The sequence below is a fragment of the Haliotis asinina genome, chromosome 2, assembly GCF_037392515.1.
Source record: "Haliotis asinina isolate JCU_RB_2024 chromosome 2, JCU_Hal_asi_v2, whole genome shotgun sequence".
Taxonomy (NCBI): domain Eukaryota; kingdom Metazoa; phylum Mollusca; class Gastropoda; order Lepetellida; family Haliotidae; genus Haliotis; species Haliotis asinina.
Window position 1 is genome coordinate 29,633,528 of NC_090281.1, and position 27,947 is coordinate 29,661,474.

Here is a 27,947-nt window from a genome sequence, read left to right on the forward strand (position 1 = left end):
TCGCTTTGTTGCATTACTCGCACCTGCGTGGCTGGGCTCTGTCTACCCATAATTATTATTACGGCATGTCAACAGCGCAACCTAGTAGCAATACCTGTTAAAGCGAATACGTTCGCTAGTCATCATGTTAAAGATAACATTTGCCACAGAATCAGTGAAAAAAAGTTACACTTCAGTTTTGTTCAAGAGTACTTCATGAGGGAAATAGTGTCAGACTCCACAACACGTTTCACGCTGTTTTGTTATTCTCTTTAGCTTGTGTTCTCGTTGCCATGATACGTCTAAACATGTTGATAGCAAGTGAATGCATTTCTAAAATTTTGGCAAGTTGCCACATGTTGATACCCACAACTGGCACGAGTAACGGGTGTATCTGGATTCCGTCCGGTCGATACCATTCCATCCTCCGTCACCGTTTGAGTAAGTGCTTATTGTTCTATATAATTTTCGTTAGTTCTTACTTTCGTGTCCCATTACCTTCGTGTACACAGTACGGAACCATTCCGAATCTACTAGACAAAATGATTAATGCTACATTTTTATACTGAAATCTATTTTTATATATGACCAAAATTCACGTGGAAAGGCATTGTCTTCGTTTGTTATTGACAGTAATTAAAGTATCGAAATGTGAGAGCATACCTATATGTTGTTGATTGTAATGTTTTAGTGCATGCATATGTGGTTGATCTCTAAATAACAATAATAAAAACTGGAAACAATTTCCAACTTGATCATAATACTGATAATTATCTTGATAAATTTGTGCTGTGATCTAAAACTAGATTTCATTTTAATTATTGCAATATTAACCCCAGCACTTTTATAGGAAATGCTACATTTAAAACATAAGTTTAACATTGTTTGTTTGATTTTGGAGAACATGTTGTGTGATTGTGTAAATATAAAGCAGTTAGATTTCAAGAAAAAAAACCCCTATAATGTCTAATGTGTTTGCTCTTATACATTGCACATTTTATTCATTATGAATACATATCAAGGCAATAAATACATGTGCACGGGGTACGTTGTGTGTGAGCTCAGTGCGGTGTCCATGTTAAACTGAGACCTGGGCCCCATGTCACAAAGGTCTTCGAGCCTAAGATCTCATAACTTTTCTTGTAGCATTCATATTTCCTGTACTGTAATACATGAGGTATGCTCTGAGAAAAGTTTCGAGTTCTTAGGCTTATGGTAACTTTGTGAAATGGGACCATAGGTTCTAGAAAGGATTACTCTGTAAAAACTGATCCAGACTGGTTCAGGCAGTGTCACTCACATTTGCAAATTATTGGTAACACAATGTGTCCATTGAAACTCCATTTCAAATCACCCTAACTTTCATCACAGTTTAAGTGCCCACTTATACAGTAGGATAGGGAAGTACTGTAGAAGCTAAACTGCTGTATGCTGAGAGAGTCAGACGTCGTTATGTCTAACCTTGATGTGGTGAACTTACTGTTGAGTCAAATAAATGAAAAGCTTGGTCCCTTCGTATTCAGGCTAGCTGACATAGTTGATAGATCAATGCTCATGCTGTGTATCACTGGATTGTCTGGTCCAGACTCGATTATTTACAGACCAACGCCATACAGCTGTAAGATTCTTGTGGGGCGTTCACTGAACATCAAACAAACCATTCAGCCAATTTATTGTGTCTTTTTGGCATCTATTTTCAATTGTGTTGAACCTCAGAGAGGAAGAATGTTTACTAAGGTCCCATGAGCTTGGACATATAGTGTTTGACACTACAAAAAACCACTGCTATAACAAACTCAACAATGCACTAATGGACTGCAACTTTTAGTTCATTGTAATCATAGTTTTTTTATGTGCATTTTGTACTGAAATCATACAGCAGATGTACAGGCAAAAATAGTGTTTATATCTATTAGTTCATTGCAATCATGTTCACTGCAGATGTAGTTTTCTGTGTATCATTGCTCTGTTCTCTTACATAACCCTCAATTTATGATTATTTAATGTTTGCCTTTTATTTTATCATCATTTTAAACAGATTTATGGAACAAATCATGGCATCAGAAACACCTGACACTCCTTTGGGAACATTGGAGTTAGAATCACTTCCAGGAAAGCCTGACATACCCCCTGTAAATGAAGAGTGTCCCAAAACAGAGACAATTCTGGGAGAAGAAAACCTAGCATTTGACGGAGCCGAAACACTGCAGGGAGAGTTAACTCCCCTTACCTATGTCGACTTCATGCCAAGATGTCTGGGAACAGGGTATCTGAAAGGACAACTACCTGAATTTGCTGAATTTGGGTATGTTTGTCATATCTCTATGGATCTAAGTATCACTTGTTAAAACATATGAAAATGTGCAAGATTATTTCTATTTAGAATTAAGAACAATGAAAAACGTTAGTGGCATGGGTTTTTTAATGCCTGTAAATGTAAATAAGTGAATAGCTGTGAATATGAATGAGTGAATAGCTGTGAATATGAATGAGTGAATCGCTGTATATGTGAATGAGTGAATCGCTGTATATGTGAATGAGTGAATCGCTGTGAATGTGAATGGGAGAAAGGCGTTAGATGTGAGTGAATGGCCTGGAATGTTAGTAAATGACTGTAAATGTGAATAGGGAAATGACTTGAAATGTAAGTGAATAGTTGTAAATAGGAAAAAGTGAATTTGCTGAGATGTGATTGAATGACCATAAATTTGTTGAGTGAATCGATGGCCCATAGATCATAGAATGGAGTAAATAAGTGTACATGTGAATGAGTGTATGGCAAAAGTTGTGAATGCCGTAAATGTAAATAGGTGAATGGCCAAAGATGTGAGTGAATGACTAATGTATGACTAAACAACCGTATATGTTTATTGTTGTCATTGCAGGACGGTGGTGGAGCAGGCCAACCAGTGGCTAGAGTCCATGCCTCAGTATACAGTGTGGAAGTGTGAGACGGTGGGGAAGAAACTCAACAACAGCGACTACCAGCTTGACAATGATGCTGTATTCATCCACATGTCCAGCCACGGCAACAACGCCTTCCTCATGGGACTAAGGTCAGTCTAAACTCACACTACCAACACTTGTAAGATTTCAAGCTTTATTTGTTTGCAGAAAAATCACCAGGAACAGGCAGATCATTATGGGAATAATAAAGGCTGTGCATGGTATTTTTGTGTGTTTATATTTGTCGTGCTTATGATGCACTGCTCCACCAAGACCAATCAAATGTGAGAACATCTTCCCAAACTGCCCGTTTCATTTGTACATTTCTGGCTTTCACACCTTTCCCTTTGATAGATCGCTGGCTTTATCCACTTACTGCCTGGGCAAATATATCGTTTTCCTTGTTACAGTCTGTATATTTATTTCTCCTCCTCTTCTTTCTACATTCCTGCTTGACATGATACAAGAATCTGTATCCAAATGGCACACTCCAGAAATATTGAATATGTTAAGCTGCATCAAAAGTATTAAATGTTTCTCAGGCACATTTTCTCCAAAAGTGACAAGGGTGGTAGGACCTTTTCTTTTAATTTTTGAAAGACAAAAAGTGACGCGGGACGAACACATTTTTTTTTCTCTTGGAAATACAGCTTGAGAAGTTTAGCACGTGTTAATGAGTTGTAGATTTAGTCACACTCACTCTTACAGATGCCCATTCTTTTAATAATACAAACTGATGTTTGGGACATGGCCACGTCAAAATTATCTTTTTAAAATGGCAATAAGAAATTGTTATGTGCTCAAATAAAAGTGATGCACCAATGCCCGCGAAATATTTCACATTTTATATTTAGCCTTATCCATACAGTCTGTGTATGTTGAACTGACATGTCGTCCTTCTGAGAGGACCCATGGAGATCCGTGTTAGAACTGAATATTGCTGACTGCGGCGTAAAACCATACTCACTCACTTCTTCTGCGAGAGGAATATTTGTGGAACATCTGATGTTTGTAAGATTGTGATAAATGCATGATAAAAATTATAATGAAAATATTCAGTATCCTAATGAATATTTAATTTTTCCTCTAGTATTGAAAAGTCTGTTGATATGGTGAATGCTCTAGTAAGTGAATGTAACTATTGTTTGTTCAGGTTGTGGCTGACTCCAAAGATGAACCCAGATGCACCGGTACAGAAGTTGTCGTACCTGACAGTGTTGCCGGAGGAGAATACTCAGGGAGGGGGCAGTGTTGCGGATGTCATCTCAAATCTCCTCAACCAGCAGACAGGGTACCGCTTTGGTGGAACACAGTTGTTTACACAGTTCAACTCTCTGAGCAAGACCCTGGAGAAACTCTCCAGACAGTTCCAGTTGAACCCTATTGCTGGTGAGCTTGGTCTGGTTAAAGATCAGGGTCTCCTTTCAGGAAGCAACCTTGACCAAGGTTAACCTTAACTCCCATTCTTTAACTTTGCACTAAGGTTACCTTAGACTTGGGTAACCTTTGTGTAATTTTAAAGAATGGGAGTTAAGATTATTACCTTGGTCAAGGCTGCTTTGTGAAAGGAGAGGAGACCCTTGTGCTTGATTTCTAATTGACCATTTTGTCTTTGTTGCATATGGTAGGCATGTCTGAAACTAGGACTTTGAGATTTGGGTTGAAATTTCCTTTTTCACTGATTGTGTGTTCTAAGGTTTGTCTCTATCAAATGTGTTGCTCATAAGTATGAGGCCAGATGTAGTGTAAGGTTGGTTGTGTGAGGCCAGATGTAGTGTAAGGTTGGTTGTGTGAGGCCAGATGTAGTGTAAGGTTGGTTGTGTGAGGCCAGATGTAGTTCAAGGTTAGTAGTGTGAGGCCAGATGTAGTTCAAGGTTGGTTGTGTGAGGCCAGATGTAGTTCAAGGTTAGTAGTGTGAGGCCAGATGTAGTTCAAGGTTAGTAGTGTGAGGCCAGATGTAGTTCAAGGTTAGTAGTGTGAGATCAGATGTAGTTCAAGGTTAGTAGTGTGAGGCCAGATGTAGTTCAAGGTTAGTAGTGTGAGGCCAGATGTAGTTCAAGGTTGGTTGTGTGAGGCCAGATGTAGTTCAAGGTTAGTAGTGTGAGGCCAGATGTAGTTCAAGGTTAGTAGTGTGAGGCCAGATGTAGTTCAAGGTTAGTAGTGTGAGATCAGATGTAGTTCAAGGTTGGTTGTGTGAGGCCAGATGTAGTTCAAGGTTAGTAGTGTGAGATCAGATGTAGTTCAAGGTTAGTAGTGTGAGATCAGATGTAGTTCAAGGTTAGTAGTGTGAGATCAGATGTAGTTCAAGGTTAGTAGTGTGAGATCAGATGTAGTTCAAGGTTGGTTGTGTGAGGCCAGATGTAGTTCAAGGTTAGTAGTGTGAGATCAGATGTAGTTCAAGGTTAGTAGTGTGAGATCAGATGTAGTTCAAAGTTAGTAGTGTGAGATCAGATGTAGTTCAAGGTTGGTTGTGTGAGGCCAGATGTAGTTCAAGGTTAGTAGTGTGAGATCAGATGTAGTTCAAAGTTAGTAGTGTGAGATCAGATGTAGTTCAAGGTTGGTTGTGTGAGGCCAGATGTAGTGTAAGGTTGGTTGTGTGAGGCCAGATGTAGTTCAAGGTTAGTAGTGTGAGATCAGATGTAGTTCAAGGTTAGTAGTGTGAGATCAGATGTAGTTCAAAGTTAGTAGTGTGAGATCAGATGTAGTTCAAGGTTAGTAGTGTGAGATCAGATGTAGTTCAAGGTTAGTAGTGTGAGATCAGATGTTGTTCAAGGTTAGTAGTGTGAGATCAGCTGTAGTTCAAAGTTAGTAGTGTGAGATCAGATGTAGTTCAAGGTTGGTTGTGTGAGGCCAGATGTAGTTCAAGGTTAGTAGTGTGAGATCAGATGTAGTTCAAGGTTAGTAGTGTGAGATCAGATGTAGTTCAAAGTTAGTAGTGTGAGATCAGATGTAGTTCAAGGTTGGTTGTGTGAGGCCAGATGTAGTTCAAGGTTAGTAGTGTGAGATCAGATGTAGTTCAAGGTTAGTAGTGTGAGATCAGATGTAGTTCAAGGTTAGTAGTGTGAGATCAGATGTAGTTCAAAGTTAGTAGTGTGAGATCAGATGTAGTTCAAGGTTGGTTGTGTGAGATCAGATGTAGTTCAAGGTTAGTAGTGTGAGATCAGATGTAGTTCAAAGTTAGTAGTGTGAGATCAGCTGTAGTTCAAGGTTAGTAGTGTGAGATCATCTATATATTGAGGTCAGCAGTCTGAGATTAGTTCTAATTCTAGGTCAGTAGTCTTATATCAGCTCTTGTTCAAGGCTACAAGTGTTAAATCTGCTGTAATTCAAGGTTAGTAGTGTGAGATCAGCTGTAGTTCCAGATTAGTAATGTGAGATCAGCTTTAGGTTGTGGTTAGTTGTGTGAGATCAGCTATAGTTCAAGGTTAGTAGTGTGAGATCAGCAGTAGTTCAAGGATACACATGTGACGTCATCTGTAGTTCAAGATTAGTAGTGTGAGATCACCAGTTGGTCAAGGCTAGGTGAGATCACTTTAGTTCAAGGCTACTAGTGTGAGATCAGTTGTAGTTCAAGGTTAATAATCTGAAATCAGTGGTAGTTCAAAGCCAGTAGTCTGCAATCAGCTGCAGTTCAAGGTTGGAAGTGTGAGATTAGCTGTAGTGCAAGGTTAGTAGTGTGGGATCAGCTTTAGTGCAAGGATCACTTTGTGAGATCAGCTGTAGGTAGAGGGTACTAGTGTGAGATCAGCAGTAATTCAAGCCTGCTAATGTGAGATGAGCTATAGTACAAGGCTACTAGTGTGAGATCTGCTGTAGTTCAAGGCTATTAGTGTGATATCAGATCTAGTTCAAGGTTAGTAGTGTGAGATCAGCTGTAGTTTAAGGCTAAAAGTGTGATATCAGATCTAGTTCAAGGGTACTAGTGTGAGATCAGCAGTAGTTCAAGCCTGCTAATGTGAGATGTGCTATAGTACAAGGCTACTAGTGTGAGATCTGCTGTAGTTCAAGGCTATTAGTGTGATATCAGATCTAGTACAACGTTAGTAGTGTGAGATCAGCTGTAGTTTAAGGCTAGTAGTGTGATATCAGATCTAGTTCAAGGTTAGTAGTGTGAGATCAGCTGTAGTTCAAGGGTACAAGTGTCAAATATGCCGTACCTTGTAGGATTACAATTTGCCATTTAGATCAGACTCAGTGGCTGCAAGATGGGAATGGTTCAAAGAGCCTTATTGTCATCAAGTAAACTCTGTCTTCTTTTGTCAGGCACGATTCTGAATGCTGAGACAATTAAACTGCTGCTGTCTGACAGTAAACCAAACCCCGAAACTACCTGCTGGGTGGAGACTGGCAGAACTAACCGGCTATTTGTGTTTGCACTTAGGATATTCTACGTCATTGGAGAACCAGCATTTGAGACTCTAGGTGAGATAGCTAAACCAAATCCTGCATGAGTGAGTTCAGTTTTATGACGCTTTTAGCAATATTCGAGCAGTGGGCTAGGGCTGGGACAGCTACTCGGGTACTCAAAAGTGGGTCAGGTACAGCTGGAATAGAGTCCTATTTTAAGGAATTGAGTATCCGGAGAGGGAGATATCTCTGTAAGGACAAGGACAGATAATAACTTGTCTTTTTCATAACTGACGTAGCACAGATTTACATTATTGGTAATGTCTGATCGATGAAGTTAATATTAACGAGGAGTAACGTAAGTACTGGTGTTTCTTTTGATTAAACAAATGTGAGTTATGCAGCCATCTGATTAAATGTCTTATTGGCACCCTTTCAGGATTTCTGCAGTTATCTCTGTCAGCTCTTGATTTAATATTCAGACAGTTGACAGAAACTCTCTATTCCTTACATTTCCTGGTACTTGATTCTGAATCTGGCAAGTACATGCGGGTACTTGATTCCAATTTTTCCTACCCGTCCCAGCCCTACCATGGGCTTCACACATTGTACTTGTGTGGAGAATTGAACCATTTCCTTGACATGTTGAGTGAAAGCTTTGTCCACTAGGCTACCCCACTGTCCAGAAACCATGGATAGACGTAAGTACCCAAACTGTTAAATACATATGATTTTGGTTTTATGTTTCCTGATGAAGACCCTTTATAAAGCAGCATGTGTTATGCAGGGGCCAAGGACATCATCCCTGAATACGCCTGTAACACAGAGGGGATGATCCAGAGGTTAAAGTTCGCGACATATAGGTCAACAGTACAGAAAGCTTCTGATTGGCTGAAGAAACAGCAGGTTAGTTACCATCCTTAGAGTTGTTTTATACATTGACTGTTAGGCTGTTGAATGGAACTGTTAGATGTCACCCACACTAATCTGTTACCATGGTTACACACTGTCTCAGCTGTAACTAGAAATGTCTGGCAGCTGTAGGACTTCCCTCCTCATTATAAAGTCAAATAATGTAGTGTCAGAGTTTAATTTGAAGTATGAAAGATTGGTGTCTGCATGTTCCACATTAATCATCAATTTGTGCTGGAGCAGTTGATCAAATAATCGGTCAGTCGATCGATCTTGCCTGCTTCAGACATTATGGACTGGCTCAAACTAACCGACATTAGTTAAAAAATTAAGCTTAAAAGCATGCTTCCTATTTTTGTGTTTGTTAAATCAAAACAGTTATTAAACATCTTATACATGTAAGAGCATAGTGGAGTGTCTCAACAGGAAGTGTGAAACAAACGAATGAGCAAACAAACAAACAAACAGTATTAATCAACATGTGACCTCTGTTTCAGGGTATCAAGGTCGTGAACGTGCAAACTATTGATGTCAAAGTGTTAAAGCTTCCCAATGGTAGGTATCTGTTCTGTATACACTCGCTTATAGCCACATACACTGATGGGGATACCAGCTAGACTCTCTTTGGGGATTGTATGGCAAATGAAATCTTAGATAACTTGTGATTGACCATTTTGGAATTGTAGGCAGGATAGGCCGTTGACACCACATGCTTGATCATTGGTGGGGATTGAGGGAAAGAACACTCAGTGGTTGATTCCTGCTTGGATTCTGAAGCAAGTGTCCAAATGTCCCAATGTCCCAATGTCCCAATGTCCCAGTGTCCAAGTGCCCAAGTGCCCAAGCGTTACAATGTCTCAGTGCTCCACTTTCCCAGTGTCCCAGTGCCCCAGTGCACCAGCGTCACAATGTCACAGGATCCCAGTGCCCCATTGCTCCAATGTCCCAGTATGCCAGGCCCCTCAAATGGAATCAGTCATGGTCATACATGCTATCAACCCCCGGATCACGGCTATATTGACCTGTCACCATCACATGACCAGAAATGTCAGTGCCTAACAACATTCACACAATTCTCTTTCAGGCAACATTGAGTTTGACTCCAATTCTTCTGGGTATGGTGAGATGGCGTTTGAGGACAGCTGCCAGTTCTTGAAGGTTCTTCGGATCTACTATGTGAGGAAACAGAAGGTGACCCCACTTGACGCCACGCCTGTTTCCAACATGACCAGCAGGCTGTTTGTCCCTGTCCGCAAAAACCAGACTGGAAAAGTCTTTGAGTCTTTCTCCAAGACCATGCAGAGAGTCATAGCCTGGCTCAATGTTACACGTTAGTATTGTCATTAATCATATTAATACCATATTCTGATGAGTATAGTTCACACTCATGCAGTGAATTTGTACCTTGGAAGGAAGGGAAAGCCACATTCAGTCAGTGTGCCTAGTGGCTGCACGGATTGTATGATCCTCAGGGAGTTGAGAATGATATCAAATTTGGGTGTACTTTCATAAAACTTTAAGGTGATCGTAAGTCTCTAAGGTAGCCTTAGTGCAGTGTTAAAGAATGGGATTCAAGGTTAACCTTAGCAAAGGATGCATTGTGAAAGGACCTCTCTGGTCAATAAATATACCTCAGAAAAACTATCGACAGAATAATTTATCATTTACTTTCTATGTTTTGTTCTGCTAGACTTTGAGGTTGAGACTGCCATGTGTAATTTGTGGTTAAAAAAGCCAGAAATAGCAATAGTTTTCTCTCAGTCTACCGGTGTTTCTGTTTAAACATACCTTATATGGTAACTTAATAATACTGATACAATGGTTGGATGGATTACATGTGAACTAGTATTTTATCAGGAAAAATATTTTCCAATTTTGCATTATTTTCATCCAAAACTTTAAAAAGTTTAATGCCTGACTGTAAAGACTTATGGTATATACTTAGGTTCATTCAAAGCAGCAATTTTTTTCTTATTGTACCAGAGTTATTCTAAAAATTGAATAAAATCAAATTGTTTTTAATGCTGTAAAAGTTAAGCATTCTTGTTTTTTTTTGAGTACTGGACAACATGAATAGTTGTATGAACTTAAAATTATGACTACAAGAATATGAATTTCTGTATGTAGGAATGTGTATAAAATGTTGTGGTTTCATGTAAAATTATGACTATGCTGTTGTTTCCATGGTTACAGAGACGCCCTTGCTCAGCATGGAGTCTGTCCAGTACATGGTGAACCCAGAGAGTTGGGGGACTGGTGTTGCTGAGGACAGAGTGGATACAGTCAAGAACCAGTCCAGCGGGAGGTATCAGCTCACCTGTATCAGGTATGTTCCCTGCCGGAGGAGGGAGGAGCAGCCTAATGGTTAAAGAGTATACTTGTTGCTTGTCATGCCAAAGACAAGAGTTTGATTCCCCACATGGGTACAATGTGTGGAGCCCATTTCTGGTGTCCCCAGCAACCATATTGCTGCAATATCGCAAAAAGATACGGGATTGAGTCGTCACGCTTGCTGACAGTGGTTGACACATGTCATTGTATCACAGTTGTGTAGATTGATGTTTATGCTCTTGATCACTGGATTGTCTGGTCTAGGCTGGATTATTTACACATGACTGCCAAATAGCTGAAATATTGCTGAGTGTGGCATTAAACAATAAAGCAACCACCTGGTCATATTGATTAAGAAACATGTCAACAATTACAAAATTTCAGAACATTTATACTGAAGATACGCTAGTATTTCTTGCTTGATTATATATTACAGAATCTGCACAGTTCCCCAAGCTTATATGTTTCTCCAACACAATATCCCATCTTTGCTATCAGAAATTTGAACACAAATAGTTCAGGATAGCAATTTACTTACCAAATGGGGCAGAATATGGGCTTAGCAAATATAAGTAACGAATCAGGATACGAATCATATGGTACATATAATATCAGGAAATGCATCGGGTCGTGACCTCACATATCGTTCTGACTCTTACAACGTCAATCACTGGTTTATCTTGCTCATGAAGTGGTTGCTCATCACGCCGAAGACCTGGGCTTGATTCCTCGCATGGGTACAATGCGTGGAGCCCATTTCCTTTGTTCCCAGCCATGATATTGCTGGAATATTGTGGCGTAAAACCATACTCACTCACTTATACATGCTTATTAAAGGCTAATGCCATAAAGATGGACTATTGCCATTGTGTTTAACATTAGGAAACTGACCAATCGGATGTTTCTGTTTGTAGGTTGTATTTCCCACAAGACTTTGAGGAGCCCTCTCCAGATCTGCTGCCCCCAACAAAGGAAGATGAGGAGGGCTGGATGTGCATCATATCTTAGGGTGGACAACATCTCGGGTGGACAACATCTCTGGACCAGTGTTTCATGTCAGAACATCAGAACTGTATAGCTGTGGACACCAGTTGTGTGGGGAATATGATAGAGTGTATGTGTCATGGAGTTTACATCCTGGAGTACTGAGTTACATCCATACTCAGAATTAGTACCGTCTTTTAGACCCATATTCACACACAGATACATTACACACAAACAAACAGACAGATGGATAGACAGACACGTCATCCATGTCACAGCCACAGCTACAGCCGAAGTCACATACATACCAGACAGGCACACAGACACACAGACAAACACGTCATCCATGTCACAGCCACAGCTACATCCGGAATCACATACATACCAGACAGACAGGCAGACAGACAGGCAGACAGACATGCCACAGCCACAGCTACAGCCGAAGTCACATACATACCAGACAGACAGACACGTCATCCATGTCACAGCCACAGCTACATTCGAAGTCACATACATGCCAGGCAGACAGACAGACACAGATAACCCACCCACAAACACAAGAACACATTTGCAGTAAAAACATACACACATTTGCAGTAAAAACATACCAACAGACACAAACACATACAGATAGAGAGATATATATACACTCATTCACAACAGACACAAAGAGCCCCATCTTGCCTTCATCCCATCCAACCACAAATCCCCCTCACCCTTCTACTCCCAATACCACATTTAAAACACACACACACACACACACACACACACACACTCACGCTCGCTCGCTCGCTCGCTCACTCACTCACTCACTCACTCACTCACTCACTCACTCACTCACTCACACACACACACACAAATTTTTCTTGTCAGTTTTTGCCAGCGGACAAAATGTGTCTTATTGTACATATGGTAAAAGACATATTGTTATAGAGTACTGCTATGCCATTTAAAACCAGACACATGATATTCTGATATTATGTTTGTGTGCGAGAGGAACTAGTTTTGTAAAAGGATGAAAAACTCATGTCATTTCATGAAATACATGCTTGTATCTCGTGACATGTTTGCTTGTTATTGACCATTATGGTCGTCAGTATTACCATGCCAACCTGTTGTGATAAACGCTTTTGTTTCGTGTCAGCCAATCTCTATAAAGTATTTTCCATATCCATTTGTTCGTTGATCATGCAGTGTTGCAATAGTGCTAAAATTGTCCTGCACATGAAATTTTCCGTAGAGGATAGCACATCATACATCATCATGCTAAGACAACATGAAAGACTGTTGTCACATGTCATCAGTTCTCAGTTGTGCAGATCTATTATTTGCAGATTGCTGGCATATAGCTGGAATATTGCTGAGTGCAGCATAAAACTAAACTCACTCACTCATTCACTCATGTCCAGTTGACTGCTGACATGGCAACTATTAATGAATCTCTAAACGTGTTAAATGATGTTCATGAATAATTGCATGATTCTTACATTTTGGTCTGTTCCTTCTCAACATGTGTATCATTATATGTATTGATGATGATGATGATGATGATGATGATGATGATGATGATGATGATGATGATGATCTGTTTGATTGGCATTTTAGACGTTGGCGAGTAATATGAAAATGAGATACTTTGTGGTTCATAACTTCTGTATTATATATGATGCAACGTTTTGGTATAAATGTTTATGCTGTGCTCAAGCTCAATAAAAATAAAGAAGCTGTCAACCTTTAAGTATCTTACTTTTTTGATGATGCTTAACTGTAATTTATTTCACGTGTTTGGTGGTCATCCAGGTTTTACATTAAATGCAAATTTATTATAGAGCAGGTATCTTGTGTCATTTAATTACTATGCAAACTCATCAATTCAGGAACTATTCTGCTATAAAATGTCTTGTCAGTTCTGTTGGATAGGATGTAGTTTTGAGTTATGGCATTGCAGATTTGAAACACTGTGAACCCTGGAAACCCCAATTTGTGGACAGTTGAACGTCCATGACCGTCAATTTGGACATTACTGTCTGTTTATTAGGTTAGCCCTGTAGGGAATATGTTTGTTCATGTTGGTACAACCCTGTGTCTATTGTTATTCTCAGCAACACATTTTGCAGGGGTATTAAAATGCTTTCCATTAATCCATCCGCACGTCCTTGCACATTTGTCTTTTCTGGAGCAGAACTTCAAAACCGTCCTCAATTTCTTCACCAAACTTGGCACATAGAATGGTCTGGTGGTGTACTTTTGGTAGTTTTGGAATTCTGAGTAAAATATTTTCAATACTCACCTTCCACTTTGCCAAAACATTTGACATCATCATATCTAGTGGACATATTTATGACGAGTATTTTGCCATTGCGGGGGATATTGATGACTTTGCCTTTGTCTTGTACACACAAGGTTCCTCTCCAAGGTCCTTTGTCTAACTACGAGTGATTGTTGATGAGGTGAATTACCAGCATGTGATATTTTGATATTTGTTACTTTCAAGTATCAAGCCAAATTGTATGTATGGAGGAGGGGGAGGTGGGAGGGACAGATGCAGGGGAAAGTGCCCTGTAATAGGACATAAAGAGAATATTCTGATCATGGGAAGATAATTATTCCTTTGATTTTTCTCCTTAGGAATAGGACAGTGGATTTTAGTAAATTTACAAGAATTTTAATGTTTTAGGATATTTATTAAATTTACTATGTGTTTGTCATATCGTCATGTCAAACACAATGTTATACCAGAGAAGACGTTATGATAATGTCATACCGGAGATGATGTCATGATGATGCCATACTGGAGATGATGTCATGATAATATCATACCAGAGATGATGTCATGATGGTGTCATGATAATATACCAGAGATGATGTCATGATGATGTCATGATAATGTCATACCAGAGAGGATGTCATGATGTCATGATGATTTCATGCTGGAGATGTGATACCTTAGATGCCGTCATTTAATCCTCATTGACTTCACTTTGGTTCTGATGTGACCAATGTTAGGGTCTGTTTTAGATTATTTTATCTGAATTTCAGAAAGAGGTAAATTGTTTGTACTGTATCTAAAGGTTGTAAATCGCTGTCATGTTTTGTGACTGCTTGATATTAAAACACTGCTGAGACTAAAATGAACTATGTGATGTATTCTGCTTCACCACTAACACTGAACATTGTCAGTGGTCTGCTTGAAATAAGGTATGTTATATTTGGGATTACACTTTCTCAGTGAGGTACAGATTCTTGTACTTTTGTTGGGTTGAAAACCCACAATCCCACTGAGTAGACTCAACAGTATAAGTTCTAAAATCTTTACTTCACTGCCAAAGTGTAATCTCAAATATAATAGTTTGTTACATTTCACCACTCTCTAAATGGCATTGTGTATTCAGACTTTAAACATATCTTCTACACACATAAAACTTCCCATGAAAAGAATTTTCCATCTGTTGCTAGTAATTGTCTTGAGGGGGCCTCAAGTGGGCATTTTTGCTGAAATTTGCTGTGAAGTGAAGGCCAGAAAGGGACATAGCAGAAGGAGCTTCTCCATTACAAACCCCGTTCCCTGGAAATACAAGCGACAGACCATTCCAAATTCCTGACAAATCTCAACTAGAGTAAGTGAGATTTCGACTCTAACAAGATCATATGTTCATGAACCAATGACAAATGGTGATGATATCACGTTTTCCCGAAACGTGAGAAGTCCACGGGGTGATCATGTTAGGCATGAAAGGACAAGCCAATTATTCGCCTAAAACACGGGCACATGGGTATAAGTAAAACACTGTACAGAAATGCTGTATGTGTTCATTAATCAGTAATAAATAGTGGCGAAACCACGTGTTTACCAAAGTGGGCGTCTTTTAGTCGTTCTGACCTCTTTGAAGACGCGCTATGCACCCTTTAAAATGTAACTTGATTGCTCTATTTTTTTATATTTAGGAAGTCAGGAAGGATTACATCTTTGAACAAGGCTCCAACTGAAGCGAGTCCACGTAAAACGTTTGACATTAGAACTTAATGAGTAAGCAACCCGCATTACCTTTGAGTGAGTGTGTATGTTTTACGCGTGGAACCTCCATAATGAAAGCTGCATCGATGCATTTTGACATGGCTCTGAACATGACGTTTTCCAACCAGGATGGAGTAACCATCCATCACGTTTACATAAAAACAAAACATACATAAATTAGATTTACATAAATCCCAAAACACCAGAATATATATTAAAACGATCAGTATATTCTTTGATTACTTTACAGTCGTCATCCCAAAAACTACTGTACGAAGTTGGACTGGATCAGGTTGTTGAATTCTGGAATAAAATTAGAATTAGCGTGTTTCTTTGAAAACATCAATTTGTCATTTGCACGTTTTTCCTATGGTGGGTTTGAGATCACCTAAAGCAATCATACTCTGCTCCAATTTAGTATTCACAAAGTTACGGATATCAAAACAAATGCGATCTAGTTTAGAATTGAACTTCAGCAACCCTGGCTGGTCGTAAGAAGCGACTAACGGAATCGGGTGGTCAGGCTCCTTGGCATCGTATCTCAATCAAGGTATTGTTGGTCACAAGATTGTCTGGTCCATGCTCAATTATGTACAGACCGTCATGTAGCCGGAATACTGCCGAGTGCGGTCTTAAACAACCAAAATGCAGACAAACAAATATAGACATATTACCTTCAGAGGACAATACTCCATCGCGGTTAGTGTCTGCACGCCTCATCTTCCATCGAATACGGCGTCTGTGAATTCCGAAGATGGCCGACATTATCGCAGAAAGGATCCTCTTCTCGCGCCGGTCCAAGACGCCATCATGGTTCCAGTCAAACGTTGAGATTAGCATAGGTTCGGAGTTTCTCTTCACCCGTACTGCAAAGTGCAACAGATAACATTTTGACAGCACTGAATGGGTACCCGGTAGGATTAAATGGTAATGTGACTGGTATTCTTCTAGTTCCTCACACATTCGTATACTCACCTGTGAGATAAGAGTGATCCGTTGTAATCGTTAACGTGATTCTTTGATGTATATGCATCATAATACATGATGATGATGATGATGATGATGATGATGATGATGATGATCCTGTGTGCATGGTAACCATGGCCATGGTGATGATTGGAATATATTCTCTTCTTAAAACTGATAATGCCGACGTGTTATTTAAACTATCTCAATTTTTATACCAAAAATACCCTTAAGCGATAAACTGCATATAGGGTTTCCCAAACATTCGCTTGTTTTGTTTGCGCTAATATATTTACCCCTCACTAGCATGGCAGTGCTGCACATAGGCACAAACTGAGTGTTCACGTGTTACACTTTAGGCCCTTAGACCACATATACGAATAATCCTGTCTGTCTGTCTTGTCCGTCTGCTTGAAGACTCAATATAGGTTTGCATAATTTACAAAGAACTACATTCATGGAACGTTTAATTGTAACTATGTATTGTATTCTTATTGACTTCATGGCCTTCGTCACGGGCACACAAAGCCGACAAACCACATTACGCTCGTTCCGAAGAAGATGTAATACAGAGACTTCTTCAAGGGTCTTGACGAGCATACATATACAAACCTTGGTTTATTTCTCAGTTCTCACTGAAACTTTGGCTATTGTTCAGTCTGAAATTGTTCGAAACTTGACCACAGTTCAGTCTGAATATTTGTGAACCTTGGTTGTAGTTCAGACTGAATGTTTATGAAACGTTGGCAGTAGTTTAGTCTGAATGTATGTGGAACGTTGGCAGTAGTTTAGTCTGAATGTATGTGGAACGTTGGCAGTAGTTTAGTCTGAATGTATGTGGAACGTTGGCAGTAGTTTAGTCTGAATGTATGTGGAACGTTGGCAGTAGTTTAGTCTGAATGTATGTGGAACGTTGGCAGTAGTTTAGTCTGAATGTATGTGGAACGTTGGCAGTAGTTTAGTCTGAATGTTTATGAAACGTTGGCAGTAGTTTAGTCTGAATGTATGTGGAACGTTGGCAGTAGTTTAGTCTGAATGTATGTGGAACGTTGGCAGTAGTTTAGTCTGAATGTATGTGGAACGTTGGCAGTAGTTTAGTCTGAATGTATGTGGAACGTTGGCAGTAGTTTAGTCTGAATGTATGTGGAACGTTGGCAGTAGTTTAGTCTGAATGTATGTGGAACGTTGGCAGTAGTTTAGTCTGAATGTATGTGGAACGTTGGCAGTAGTTTAGTCTGAATGTATGTGGAACGTTGGCAGTAGTTTAGTCTGAATGTATGTGGAACGTTGGCAGTAGTTTAGTCTGAATGTATGTGGAACGTTGGCAGTAGTTTAGTCTGAATGTTTATGAAACGTTGGCAGTAGTTTAGTCTGAATGTATGTGGAACGTTGGCAGTAGTTTAGTCTGAATGTATGTGGAACGTTGGCAGTAGTTTAGTCTGAATGTATGTGGAACGTTGGCAGTAGTTTAGTCTGAATGTTTATGAAACGTTGGCAGTAGTTTAGTCTGAATGTATGTGGAACGTTGGCAGTAGTTTAGTCTGAATGTATGTGGAACGTTGGCAGTAGTTTAGTCTGAATGTATGTGGAACGTTGGCAGTAGTTTAGTCTGAATGTTTATGAAACGTTGGCAGTAGATTAGTCTGAATGTATGTGGAACGTTGGCAGTAGTTTAGTCTGAATGTATGTGGAACGTTGGCAGTAGTTTAGTCTGAATGTATGTGGAACGTTGGCAGTAGTTTAGTCTGAATGTTTATGAAACGTTGGCAGTAGTTTAGTCTGAATGTATGTGGAACGTTGGCAGTAGTTTAGTCTGAATGTATGTGGAACGTTGGCAGTAGTTTAGTCTGAATGTATGTGGAACGTTGGCAGTAGTTTAGTCTGAATGTATGTGGAACGTTGGCAGTAGTTTAGTCTGAATGTATGTGGAACGTTGGCAGTAGTTTAGTCTGAATGTATGTGGAACGTTGGCAGTAGTTTAGTCTGAATGTATGTGGAACGTTGGCAGTAGTTTAGTCTGAATGTATGTGGAACCTTTGCTATAGTAGACGTAGACGGCAAGCTAATACTTCCTGTTTGTAAGAAACGAACCAAACTTACTTGAAGCTGCAGCTGCAACTGCCATGAACATGGCGATGATGATAACGATCATCTTCATCTTGATTACAGAGATATTCTTTTACAGATGCAAAACCGAGGGTCTGCTGGTACACATCTGCCTCTCCCAGCTCGTTGACAGCGCAGTATAAACTGTAACAAGACACGATGGGGATACACACATCCGCCGGAAATATAACTTGATGTGTTGACGCTCCCGAGGATGTCGCAATGACCACGATGTAATGTCGCTGAGGCGAGACATCTATAATTATGAAATGATAAGACTGGATTATCCCCTAGGAGAGAAGAGTAAATAGATCGAGTGTATGTTCCAGAAAATGGATGTCCCAAAGTGTCACTAGCAATGGTTTTCCCAACCATTGATTGGGTAAGGTCATCGGGTGTTCAACAGAATGTCTCATTATATAATGAGCGTTCCAAGCAACCAATCTCCGAGACAACCAATGTCTCAAGGTACGCGAGTCCAAGCGGCAAGTGTCCTAGTGCAATGTGTTCCAATCAACGAATCTCTCAGGACAACAATTATCCCAATGCAATGATTATCACAAGCAACGAATCTCTCAGGAAAATGCATGTCCCAAAATATGAGGTTCCAATGCAACGAGTATTACAGGGTAGAGTGTCTCAATTCGATAAGAATTCCGAGCATTGAGTTTCCTAAGCAAGGTCTGTGAGGTGGGGGTGTAAACCATATTCCAAATAACTGTAAATCTTAGCAGGCAATTCGGAGACATTCCCTAGCAAATATTCTCACAATTTTGACCAATGCCTTCTCTTGTCATGTCTGAAACACGTGTGATAAAGATATAAACGTTGTGATTAAACACAAGTTGTATTGTCCCGTGTATTTATGCATATGGGTGGGGATTTCTAAACCTGAGGAAGAGTTTAATATATACAACGAAACAGTGACAATCAAGACTCGCCACAACTGCATGGGCTACTTTGGGGATGTTTGTTTCAAGGTCTGGGTGACAGACACATGGTTGTTCCTGTCTTTTGTTAAATCGTTTCTTCAGACAGCATTCATTGCGTAAAAATGAACAAATTACATAGAAACTCAATCCAGACCTCGTTCAATAAACAACCCTGACCACTGTCAGCTTAACTAAACGAAATACCATATGAGCTGCAATGTCAGTAAGGGCTATATGAATTACTATTTCCCAACAAAGTGACATAGGTAGTGTGAAGTGATTCATTATTTCAACGTGCCAGCTGTGAAAATGGCATATAATATAAGCGAATTAGAGTATAGGTAACAAGTAATTTGGACATTTGACCTATGTTTGTGGCGCTGTGGGCGATTCTATTTGCCACATCAGTGTACTCTCCGGCATGGCTCCGGGAATCTATAGTTTGTATTAATTGTTTATTAGACTCCTGTCATATTTGTTGCTGAAACAAGGCAGGGGCGATGGGCTAGACTAGTGGCTAGAGCGTTCCTTCGCCACCCCGAAGACCCGGGTTCGATTCCCGACATGGGTACAATGTGTAAAGCCCATTTCTGATGTTGATACTTATGGAACATTGCTAAAAGCGACGTGAAACCATATTCACTCACTCGCTCACTCACTAAATGAAACAAAACGACAAATGGGTCGACTTTCACAATCATTAACACAACGGAATTTAACTGGTCTGTTAAGTCAATAGTTTGAGTTAATGTCGTTGTATGAGTCCAGTCCCCACCAAACTATACTTGTCGTTTTGTGTAGTCTAGGGGGATTGTGTTTCATATTACCCGACGGAGTTGAACGGTGTTCGTAATATGGAATCTATTGTGGTTTGGTTATTTATTGACCCCGTTTACATATTAGGCTTCGATTTGCTTGAATTATTGTCGTAGAAGTGCAATATAACTGATTACTATTGCTATACTGTTATGTCTAAGATTGAATTGGTCTTCACGAACCTTTGCTTGTCGTAAAAGTTGGCAAACGAGATCGGGTAGTCAGACTCGCTGACTTAGTTGTCACGTGTCATCGTATCTCAGTTGTGTGGGTCGATGCTCACGATGTTGATCACTGGACTGTCTGGCTCGGACTCGTTTAATTACAGACTTAAGACCCTTGAAGATCTAATTAGAGCTTCACTAACACATGCTTATCGCAAAAGTCGACTAACGAGATCGGGTAGTCACGCGACATCACATACCAGTTGCATAGATCGATGCTCATGCTGTTAATCACTGGATTATTTACAGACAGCTGCCATATTGCTGCAACATTGCTAAGTGCAGCGTAAAACTAAACCAACACACTCACTTACCAATACCTATATCGCAATGTAATTCAATCAGTTCAAATAAAATATGTTTGAATTTTACTGCGATGCTGAGTACAAGGAGGGGAATGGCAAATGGTACTCAAGCGAAGGATGGCTACAACAGGTACTGAAATGGTCGACAACTATGGTTCATAGAAACACAACAACGTGAGAACTGTGTGGCGATGAGATCCTTTCCGATATGTTGATATTTACTTTTTTGTGTATTCCTCTCAGATTTCAAGAAAACTATTGCTAAATGTCAGCTTTGTTTCTGTTTCAGTCACATCATGTACACAAATGTACAGTGATGTTAAACCTTGTGTGAGACAGTCAGCTGATGCTTATTCATAACTTTTTGTTTGGTTTTGGGAGTTTGTCAAGGCGATTGTTTATTGCCAATTCTATTTTCGCTTTTCGTTAATGATATTGTGCAAGCTTTGTCATCAGATAATCTCTCTCTCTCTCTCTCTCTCTCTCTCTCTCTCTCTCTCAGACACACACACACACACAGAGGGACACACACACACGGGCACACATAGACAGAATGTTATTAATATATGTAGATCTGCCTCGACAGGTAACGAGCAGTCTTCTGTAATAGAAACACAATTTGTCTTTTCTGGAACATCCATACTGATGGAAGCAATAGTTGAAGCCTCTTTCTCCCCTCTCCCCCCCACCCCTTTCTCTCTTCTCTCTCAACATCCCTCTCTCTCTCTTACTCTTTCCTCTCTCCCCTCCTTCTATTCTCCTCTAACTCGCTTTCAGCTTTCCCTCCCCCTCTCTCCCTCCCCTTTCCTCCCCATCTCTCCCTCACTCCCTCTCTCTCTCTCCCTCTCTCTCTCTCTCTCTCTCTCTCTCTCTCTCAGCGGTGTAGTCGCACTCTTCAGGGCAAATAACACTTCTGTTGAGCTAGTCCACTCAGATACCATGCGACAGTTTATCTGTAATAGCAAGACCCACCGAGGTAATGTAGCAATTAGCCAGCAGTTCAGCTGTTAAAGGTGAAGTAAGTAAGATTCCTGCAACATGGTACCAAGGGACAGCTGAAATGGGCTTCAAGCATTGTAACCATGCACAGGTTGAAGTACATGTACAATGGAAGCTGTCAAAACCGGCATCTGTCTAATCCAGCAAGTTGTCAACGCCGATATAAAATCCAAGTCCCTTACGTGGCTTGTACATCTACTATCAGCTCTCCAATCCGACACATTGTCTAAAACGGATTATTTTCCCAGCCCCAATGAGTGCCGGATTAGACAACTTACACTGTAGCTGCAATCTCTTTTAATAACTGACAAGGAACCTGAAACCCAGATCAAGTAAGCAGTTAAAACAACTAACTCGAAGAAGCTGCAAGTTTGTGCTCAAAGATCATAATTTTGTGCTGCGCATTTGTCAACGGGATTCACTTACGAAATATCGATAGTCGCTCATACTATCGATGCATCGATAGCTTTTCTTTTCTACCATCGATTAACTGCTATCGGAGACTCAACAATTGACATTTAAACATAATCTGTACTTTGTACCAAAGCATTGGAATGTACATACCAGGACTTCAAGCTTATCTGCCACAACTGTATAGGTGCTACCTTATGCACATTTGGTTTCCGAGAGAACCCTGACCACTTCCTGTTTCTTGAGTTGTACCTGCTGCAGGAGAGGTTGTATGTACATAAGAATGTGAAAAAATCATAACCGGGAAATATCTGGCTTCACACTTCCTAACGCCAATAGATTTTTAATCAAGAAAGGAAGCTTTAACTAATTTCCTCAACGAGAAAGTCGACCTGTAAAGCCACTGTATGAGATTCCCCCTACAATGTGACACAGAAACAAATGAGGAACACAACCTTGAACGTGTTTCCCAGACAACTGTAAAGGACAAAATGGTTATGAAGGTTCGAAGATACATAAATTCACAAAAACTCATTATTGCTACCATAAATTAAATCCTTCGCAGTACAGTTACCGTACAATCAAAGCGGTTATTGTTCGTGGAACAGATCAGTGACAACATTGTATGTATCGGAAAAAACGATAACGCAGATCTCTCTAACCAATGAATGTGAAGATATTAGTTATAAACAGTTGAGTTCATTATTGTCGTTTCTCAGCCTCGATGCTTAAGATATCAATCACTATTTGTCTTTTTGCAGACTTTTCAGATTCAGCTGGAATGTGTAACAACAAACGTATTTAGGTCAAGGTTTGAACAAACTAACCACAAGAATGCCAAGGGACATGTTTTAACGTCCTAAAAGTATTTTTACATCTTTTTCAGTTACAATCCAGCACCGGTTAAGATTAAGAACCAATGAATGTGAAGATATTAGTTATAGACACAGCTGGAATGTGTAACAACAAACGTATTTAGGTCAAGGTTTGAACAAACTAACCACAAGAATGTCAAGGGACAAGTTTTAACGTCCTAAAAGTATTTTTACATCTTTTTCAGTTACAATCCAGCACCGGTTAAGATTAAGAACCAATGAATGTGAAGATATTAGTTATAGACACAGCTGGAATGTGTAACAACAAACGTATTTAGGTCAAGGTTTGAACAAACTAACCACAAGAATGTCAAGGGACAAGTTTTAACGTCCTAAAAGTATTTTTACATCTTTTTCAGTTACAATCCAGCACCGGTTAAGATTAAGAACCAGTGAATGTGAAGATATTAGTTATAGACACTTAGTGGTGCGTTCATAAGATATCTGTCTTTGAAAATGTTTGTTACCACTTATAGTTTCTGTTCAAATTAAAAATTCTGTTTCAGGTTATTTCCGTTTCAGAAAGAAATATGCCGGGGATAACGGTAAATTAAGGTGCAAATCGACTTTCTGCATCCATAAAACATCTCTTCTAAATGCAGTGTCGGTTGTACAGTTCCGACTTTGTTCCGACTTTGTTAATGAATCACTATCAAATAGTGATGTTAACACTCATTATGGAACCTTTAAAATCGATTATAAAGCCGAGAACAACAGTTTCTGTTATACGCCACCCTGCCACTGGCGTTACCTTTGTATGTTTAGTGTTGACGAGAAAATGATCAATACTCCAAGAAGCAACGCACAAAAAGCCTCATGCCAGAGGAATGTTTTTGTTGGAGAAATATGTCATTGGATAAGAAAAACGAGTCTTCACAATGCATGTCATAATCACGTGTCAGACATCGGTTGTTAATTCAAATAAAGTGCTAAACAATAGTGTCTTTAAGTCTGTCAGACTAGCTCAAATATTGGCAAACGGTCACCTATTGACTATCCGCACGGCTCTACCTAGTTAGTGTCCTCTTATAAGCTCCTTTCTTTTGAAATACACTATTAATATGTTGCTAATAAATATTGTCTGTAGTCTGCTGTTGTCTATGATCTATTGCAAATGTGTCAAAGTAAGATAATTGGGGTTTCTATATTTCAGTGCTAGAACTTCTAAATGCCCCTTAAAGACCTTATTTCAGTGTCGTTTCTGATATGTTTCATTGATAGATGTTGATCAATCAAATTAATTATAATTACGAATTGAATTACACATTGAACATTTGTGGTGCTTAACGGGACCATGAACTTTCAAACATTCAAACATTCTAGGAGGAGTTTCAATATGGCGATTTGAGAGAGTATATCTCACTCCTCTTGCAGTGCCTGACCAAGTTCCCTGGCGTTGTGAGTGATGCGAGCTCATTGCTATCTATGACATTCGGTTGCTGTTCCTCAAGATGAGCATGGATGATTGGTCCACGGTGAACACAGTGTCGTCCTGAGGGGTAAAACGTCTTAGAATCAGGAGAACCATTTGCAAAGGTGTCAGTATGTTGTTCAGTAACTCTTTCAAGCATAATATGGATTGGGGTCGCTCTGTCGTAGTAAGACCACCGTAACCGGTTCACAACCAATATCAGCCACGTCTCAGGATGTTCATTCTGACGTTGCCAGATACGACCGCACATGTCAATTAGTTGCTGAGATAACCAGGAAATATCCTGCGACATGACACTTGAGCAGTTACGACTGCCCAACTTCCGACACTGTGTAAACCAGTGAAGAGGTTGGCAATATGCCCGTCTATAGGGAGGGGACGGTGGTTTAGCCTGATGGGTAAAGCCACCGCTCGTCACTCAGGTTTGCTTTCCACACATGTGTACAGTGTCTGTCGTCATATTGCTGGAATATTTCTTAAAGCGGCGTAAACCTAACTTACCGTTTGTTACGGACGACCTTACAAGCAACTGAAGAACATGGAGGTAATCTTCATGTAGACAATACGTAATCATTTGACCTGTAATCCGTATTCAGTTTGATTCTCTGATTGGCCATGTCTGGTTTCGTGTCAAAGTACGTACTATATTCGTTTACTCCGGGCGCGCTTTGTGGTTTGTTGATGCCTGTTCCATATACTGCTGATCATAATCAGTGATACACTGGGCCTATTGACCGCTACATGCTGACTTCAGCCACTTGTCGATCCGATCCCGTTAGCCGCTTCTTACAAGGATGGGTCTCTGAAGGCCAATTCTCACCCGGATCTTCACGGGTTTCCTTCCTCCATGATACCGTGTCAAAATCAGGAATAACACTCAAGATACGTCATATGTTTCCATGTTTTGGTGTTCCTCAGGATGATAGACAGCACCACTTTTAAAATCCTACCTAAAAATACATATATTCGCCTCGAAAAAAGAATGCTTCTATCTGTTTGACAAAAAGTGAAATGACGACTTAAGAGGGATGTTAAAAGGGTGGTGTAAAATAGTACTTGTGAAATGCACTCTAACTCTTTTGTACTTATGTTCTACTTTATTGCCATTTGTACGGAGCACTTGCGTTTCCGTGTTATATTACTGCATCATATTGATCAAATTGATTAGTCGACTTATCTACAGAACGAGAGGGACGATGGTGTTGTTCCTTAATGTCTAAAAAATTGATGACGAGTTTCAAATGGACTGGTAAATACGACCCGTTTCCGGGTCAATTCAGAACGCGTGGATCTACTTAGGGTCCGGTTTCGCATAATGTCATCATTTGCAGTCGTAATGGGAATTCGTGTCTACAGCGGCGTTCTGCTCGGATGAAACACTGGCGCTGAGTTCCTGTGACTGAATTTAATGGATGGATGGTTGCACTGTAATAAACATTTATTACCTAACCACTTCACAATAAGTGTTGTTACACTGGATTGTTGTACTGTAGTCTACCTACTTTACTTTTTTGTTCGGGTTGTTGTTTAACGCCACACTTAGTAATGTCACAGTCGCGCAATTGGGATACGATGACATGTGTCAACCAAGTCAGCGAGCCTCTAGTCGACCCTTACGACAAGCATGGGTTGCTGAAGATCAATTCCATCCAAGATCTCTCACGGGGGAGACAAGCATGGGTTGTTGAAGGCCAGTTCTAACCCGGATCTTCATGGTGAATAAAGGATGGTTTGCTAAAATATCAATTCTTACCCGGATCTTTACAAGGGAGACAAACATAGGTTGTTGAAGGCCAGTTCTAACCCGGATCTTGATGATGAAGACAAGGATGGTTTGCTAAAATATCAATTCTTACCCGTATCTTTACAGAGGAGACAAACATAGGTTGTTGAAGGCCAGTTCTAACCCGGATCTTCATGATGAAGACAAGGATGGTTTGCTAAAACATCAATTCTTACCCGGATCTTTACAAGGGAGACAAACATAGGTTGTTGAAGGCCAGTTCTAACCCGGATCTTCATGGTGAATAAAGGATGGTTTGCTAAAATATCAATTCTTACCCGGATCTTTACAAGGGAGACAAACATAGGTTGTTGAAGGCCAGTTCTAACCCGGATCTTGATGATGAAGACAAGGATGGTTTGCTAAAATATCAATTCTTACCCGTATCTTTACAGAGGAGACAAACATAGGTTGTTGAAGGCCAGTTCTAACCCGGATCTTCATGATGAAGACAAGGATGGTTTGCTAAAACATCAATTCTTACCCGTATCTTTACAGAGGAGACAAACATAGGCTGCTGAAAATAATTCTAGTCCGCATCTTTACGGGTTTTACTCTATTTAGCCACTGTATGATATGCATGTTTGTAAGATTGCGGACGTATCTGTCAAAGCACCATACAGGCAAACGTCGTTGTATCGAAGAGTCAACGTTAATACTTCGAGTTGTCCGGGAATATACACAACCGCGAAATAATTTCTGAGTAAGGTATACATATAGATCAAGTTATTATTAAGAGGACAGTAATTCGACACAAACACATTCGACAAAACACTATTAGGGTGTATTTTTCCCAAGGGGATATGTGCCAGGCTTGCAGGGAAAACGGCTGTTCGTTCCGCCGAAGAACCCAGTTCGATCCCCGATATGAGGACAATCTGTGAAACCCATTCAAAGTCCTGGAATAGTGCCAAGAGTGGTGAAAAACCAGATTCACTCATTCAGTCATTTCAAGCAGTTGTTCTAGAACTCTTTGTTGTGTCAAGGTTGATATACAGGACAACGGGAAAATGAACCCACCTCTCGTTTGTCGTCAGGACTAAATAGGAGACATAAATATGAACGTTTACATTTTAGAGATCGTATTTTTGCGAAAATTGCGTTTCTTTTGCTGTTCAATATATGGTTTAAAGTCAATGTTGATATATCTCAACAACATGTTTCAAAGCTAAAAGACGTTCAGTGTGAGGTCATTTGTTGAGATGCATTAAAATCTTTTGAAATCATTCAAGCAGTTGATGGTAGTCGAGTAGATAATTACCTTCCTTACACTCACATCCTCATATAACTAACAATATGAAAGGGAATGTGCTCTTTGAGAACAAACATGGATAATGCCTGCTTATATGTCATGGTAAAGATGTCAAGATTACGCTTTTCTTCATCTTGGAAGTCACGTGATCATCTTACCCAGAACAAAAGATACCAAAGCTGTCAGCAACTTCTTGTTTATCGGCCATGTTTTGTTCATAGAAACAAACAGACATGGTGTTATCCGGGTGTAGTATTGTATTGCTCTCCGCTTGTACACTGTTGGTTCCAACACCAGGACACACACAGAAGACCTTCTATGGACAACTTGTG

The 27,947-nt window shown here is 39.9% G+C and overlaps 2 protein-coding genes across 2 annotated transcripts; one reads left to right on the forward strand and one right to left on the reverse strand.

Moving 5' to 3' along the window:
• Positions 1 to 309: 309 nt before the first annotated feature.
• LOC137272447 (uncharacterized) lies at positions 310 to 13,234 on the forward strand. The gene is made up of 10 exons (XM_067804827.1): positions 310 to 420; positions 2,018 to 2,284; positions 2,865 to 3,035; positions 4,079 to 4,314; positions 7,189 to 7,347; positions 8,060 to 8,178; positions 8,682 to 8,739; positions 9,269 to 9,514; positions 10,378 to 10,510; positions 11,430 to 13,234. The coding sequence occupies exons 2-10, from the start codon at positions 2,022 to 2,024 to the stop codon at positions 11,521 to 11,523; spliced, it is 1,479 nt and encodes a 492-aa protein (XP_067660928.1). The 5' UTR covers positions 310 to 420; positions 2,018 to 2,021; the 3' UTR covers positions 11,524 to 13,234.
• Positions 13,235 to 15,724: 2,490 nt separating this feature from the next.
• Positions 15,725 to 18,740, reverse strand: LOC137272448 (uncharacterized). The gene is made up of 3 exons (XM_067804829.1): positions 18,581 to 18,740; positions 16,189 to 16,380; positions 15,725 to 15,817 (listed from the first exon to the last, which is right to left on the reverse strand). The coding sequence occupies exons 1-3, from the start codon at positions 18,636 to 18,638 to the stop codon at positions 15,780 to 15,782; spliced, it is 288 nt and encodes a 95-aa protein (XP_067660930.1). The 5' UTR covers positions 18,639 to 18,740; the 3' UTR covers positions 15,725 to 15,779.
• Positions 18,741 to 27,947: the final 9,207 nt, after the last annotated feature.

Excerpts from the sequence above, each read along its gene's own strand:
- LOC137272448 (XM_067804829.1), bottom strand. The coding sequence starts at position 18,638 with ATGAAGATGATCGTTATCATCATCGCCATGTTCATGGCAGTTGCAGCT. Across the intron at positions 16,381-18,580 it reads AGTTGCAGCTGCAGCTTCAA|TACGGGTGAAGAGAAACTCC; the intron begins GTAAGTTTGGTT and ends TGCACTTTGCAG. Across the intron at positions 15,818-16,188 it reads TGGAGTATTGTCCTCTGAAG|AATTCAACAACCTGATCCAG; the intron begins GTAATATGTCTA and ends ATTTTATTCCAG.
- LOC137272447 (XM_067804827.1), top strand. The coding sequence starts at position 2,022 with ATGGAACAAATCATGGCATCAGAAACACCTGACACTCCTTTGGGAACA. Across the intron at positions 2,285-2,864 it reads CCTGAATTTGCTGAATTTGG|GACGGTGGTGGAGCAGGCCA; the intron begins GTATGTTTGTCA and ends TTGTCATTGCAG. Across the intron at positions 10,511-11,429 it reads TATCAGCTCACCTGTATCAG|GTTGTATTTCCCACAAGACT; the intron begins GTATGTTCCCTG and ends TTCTGTTTGTAG.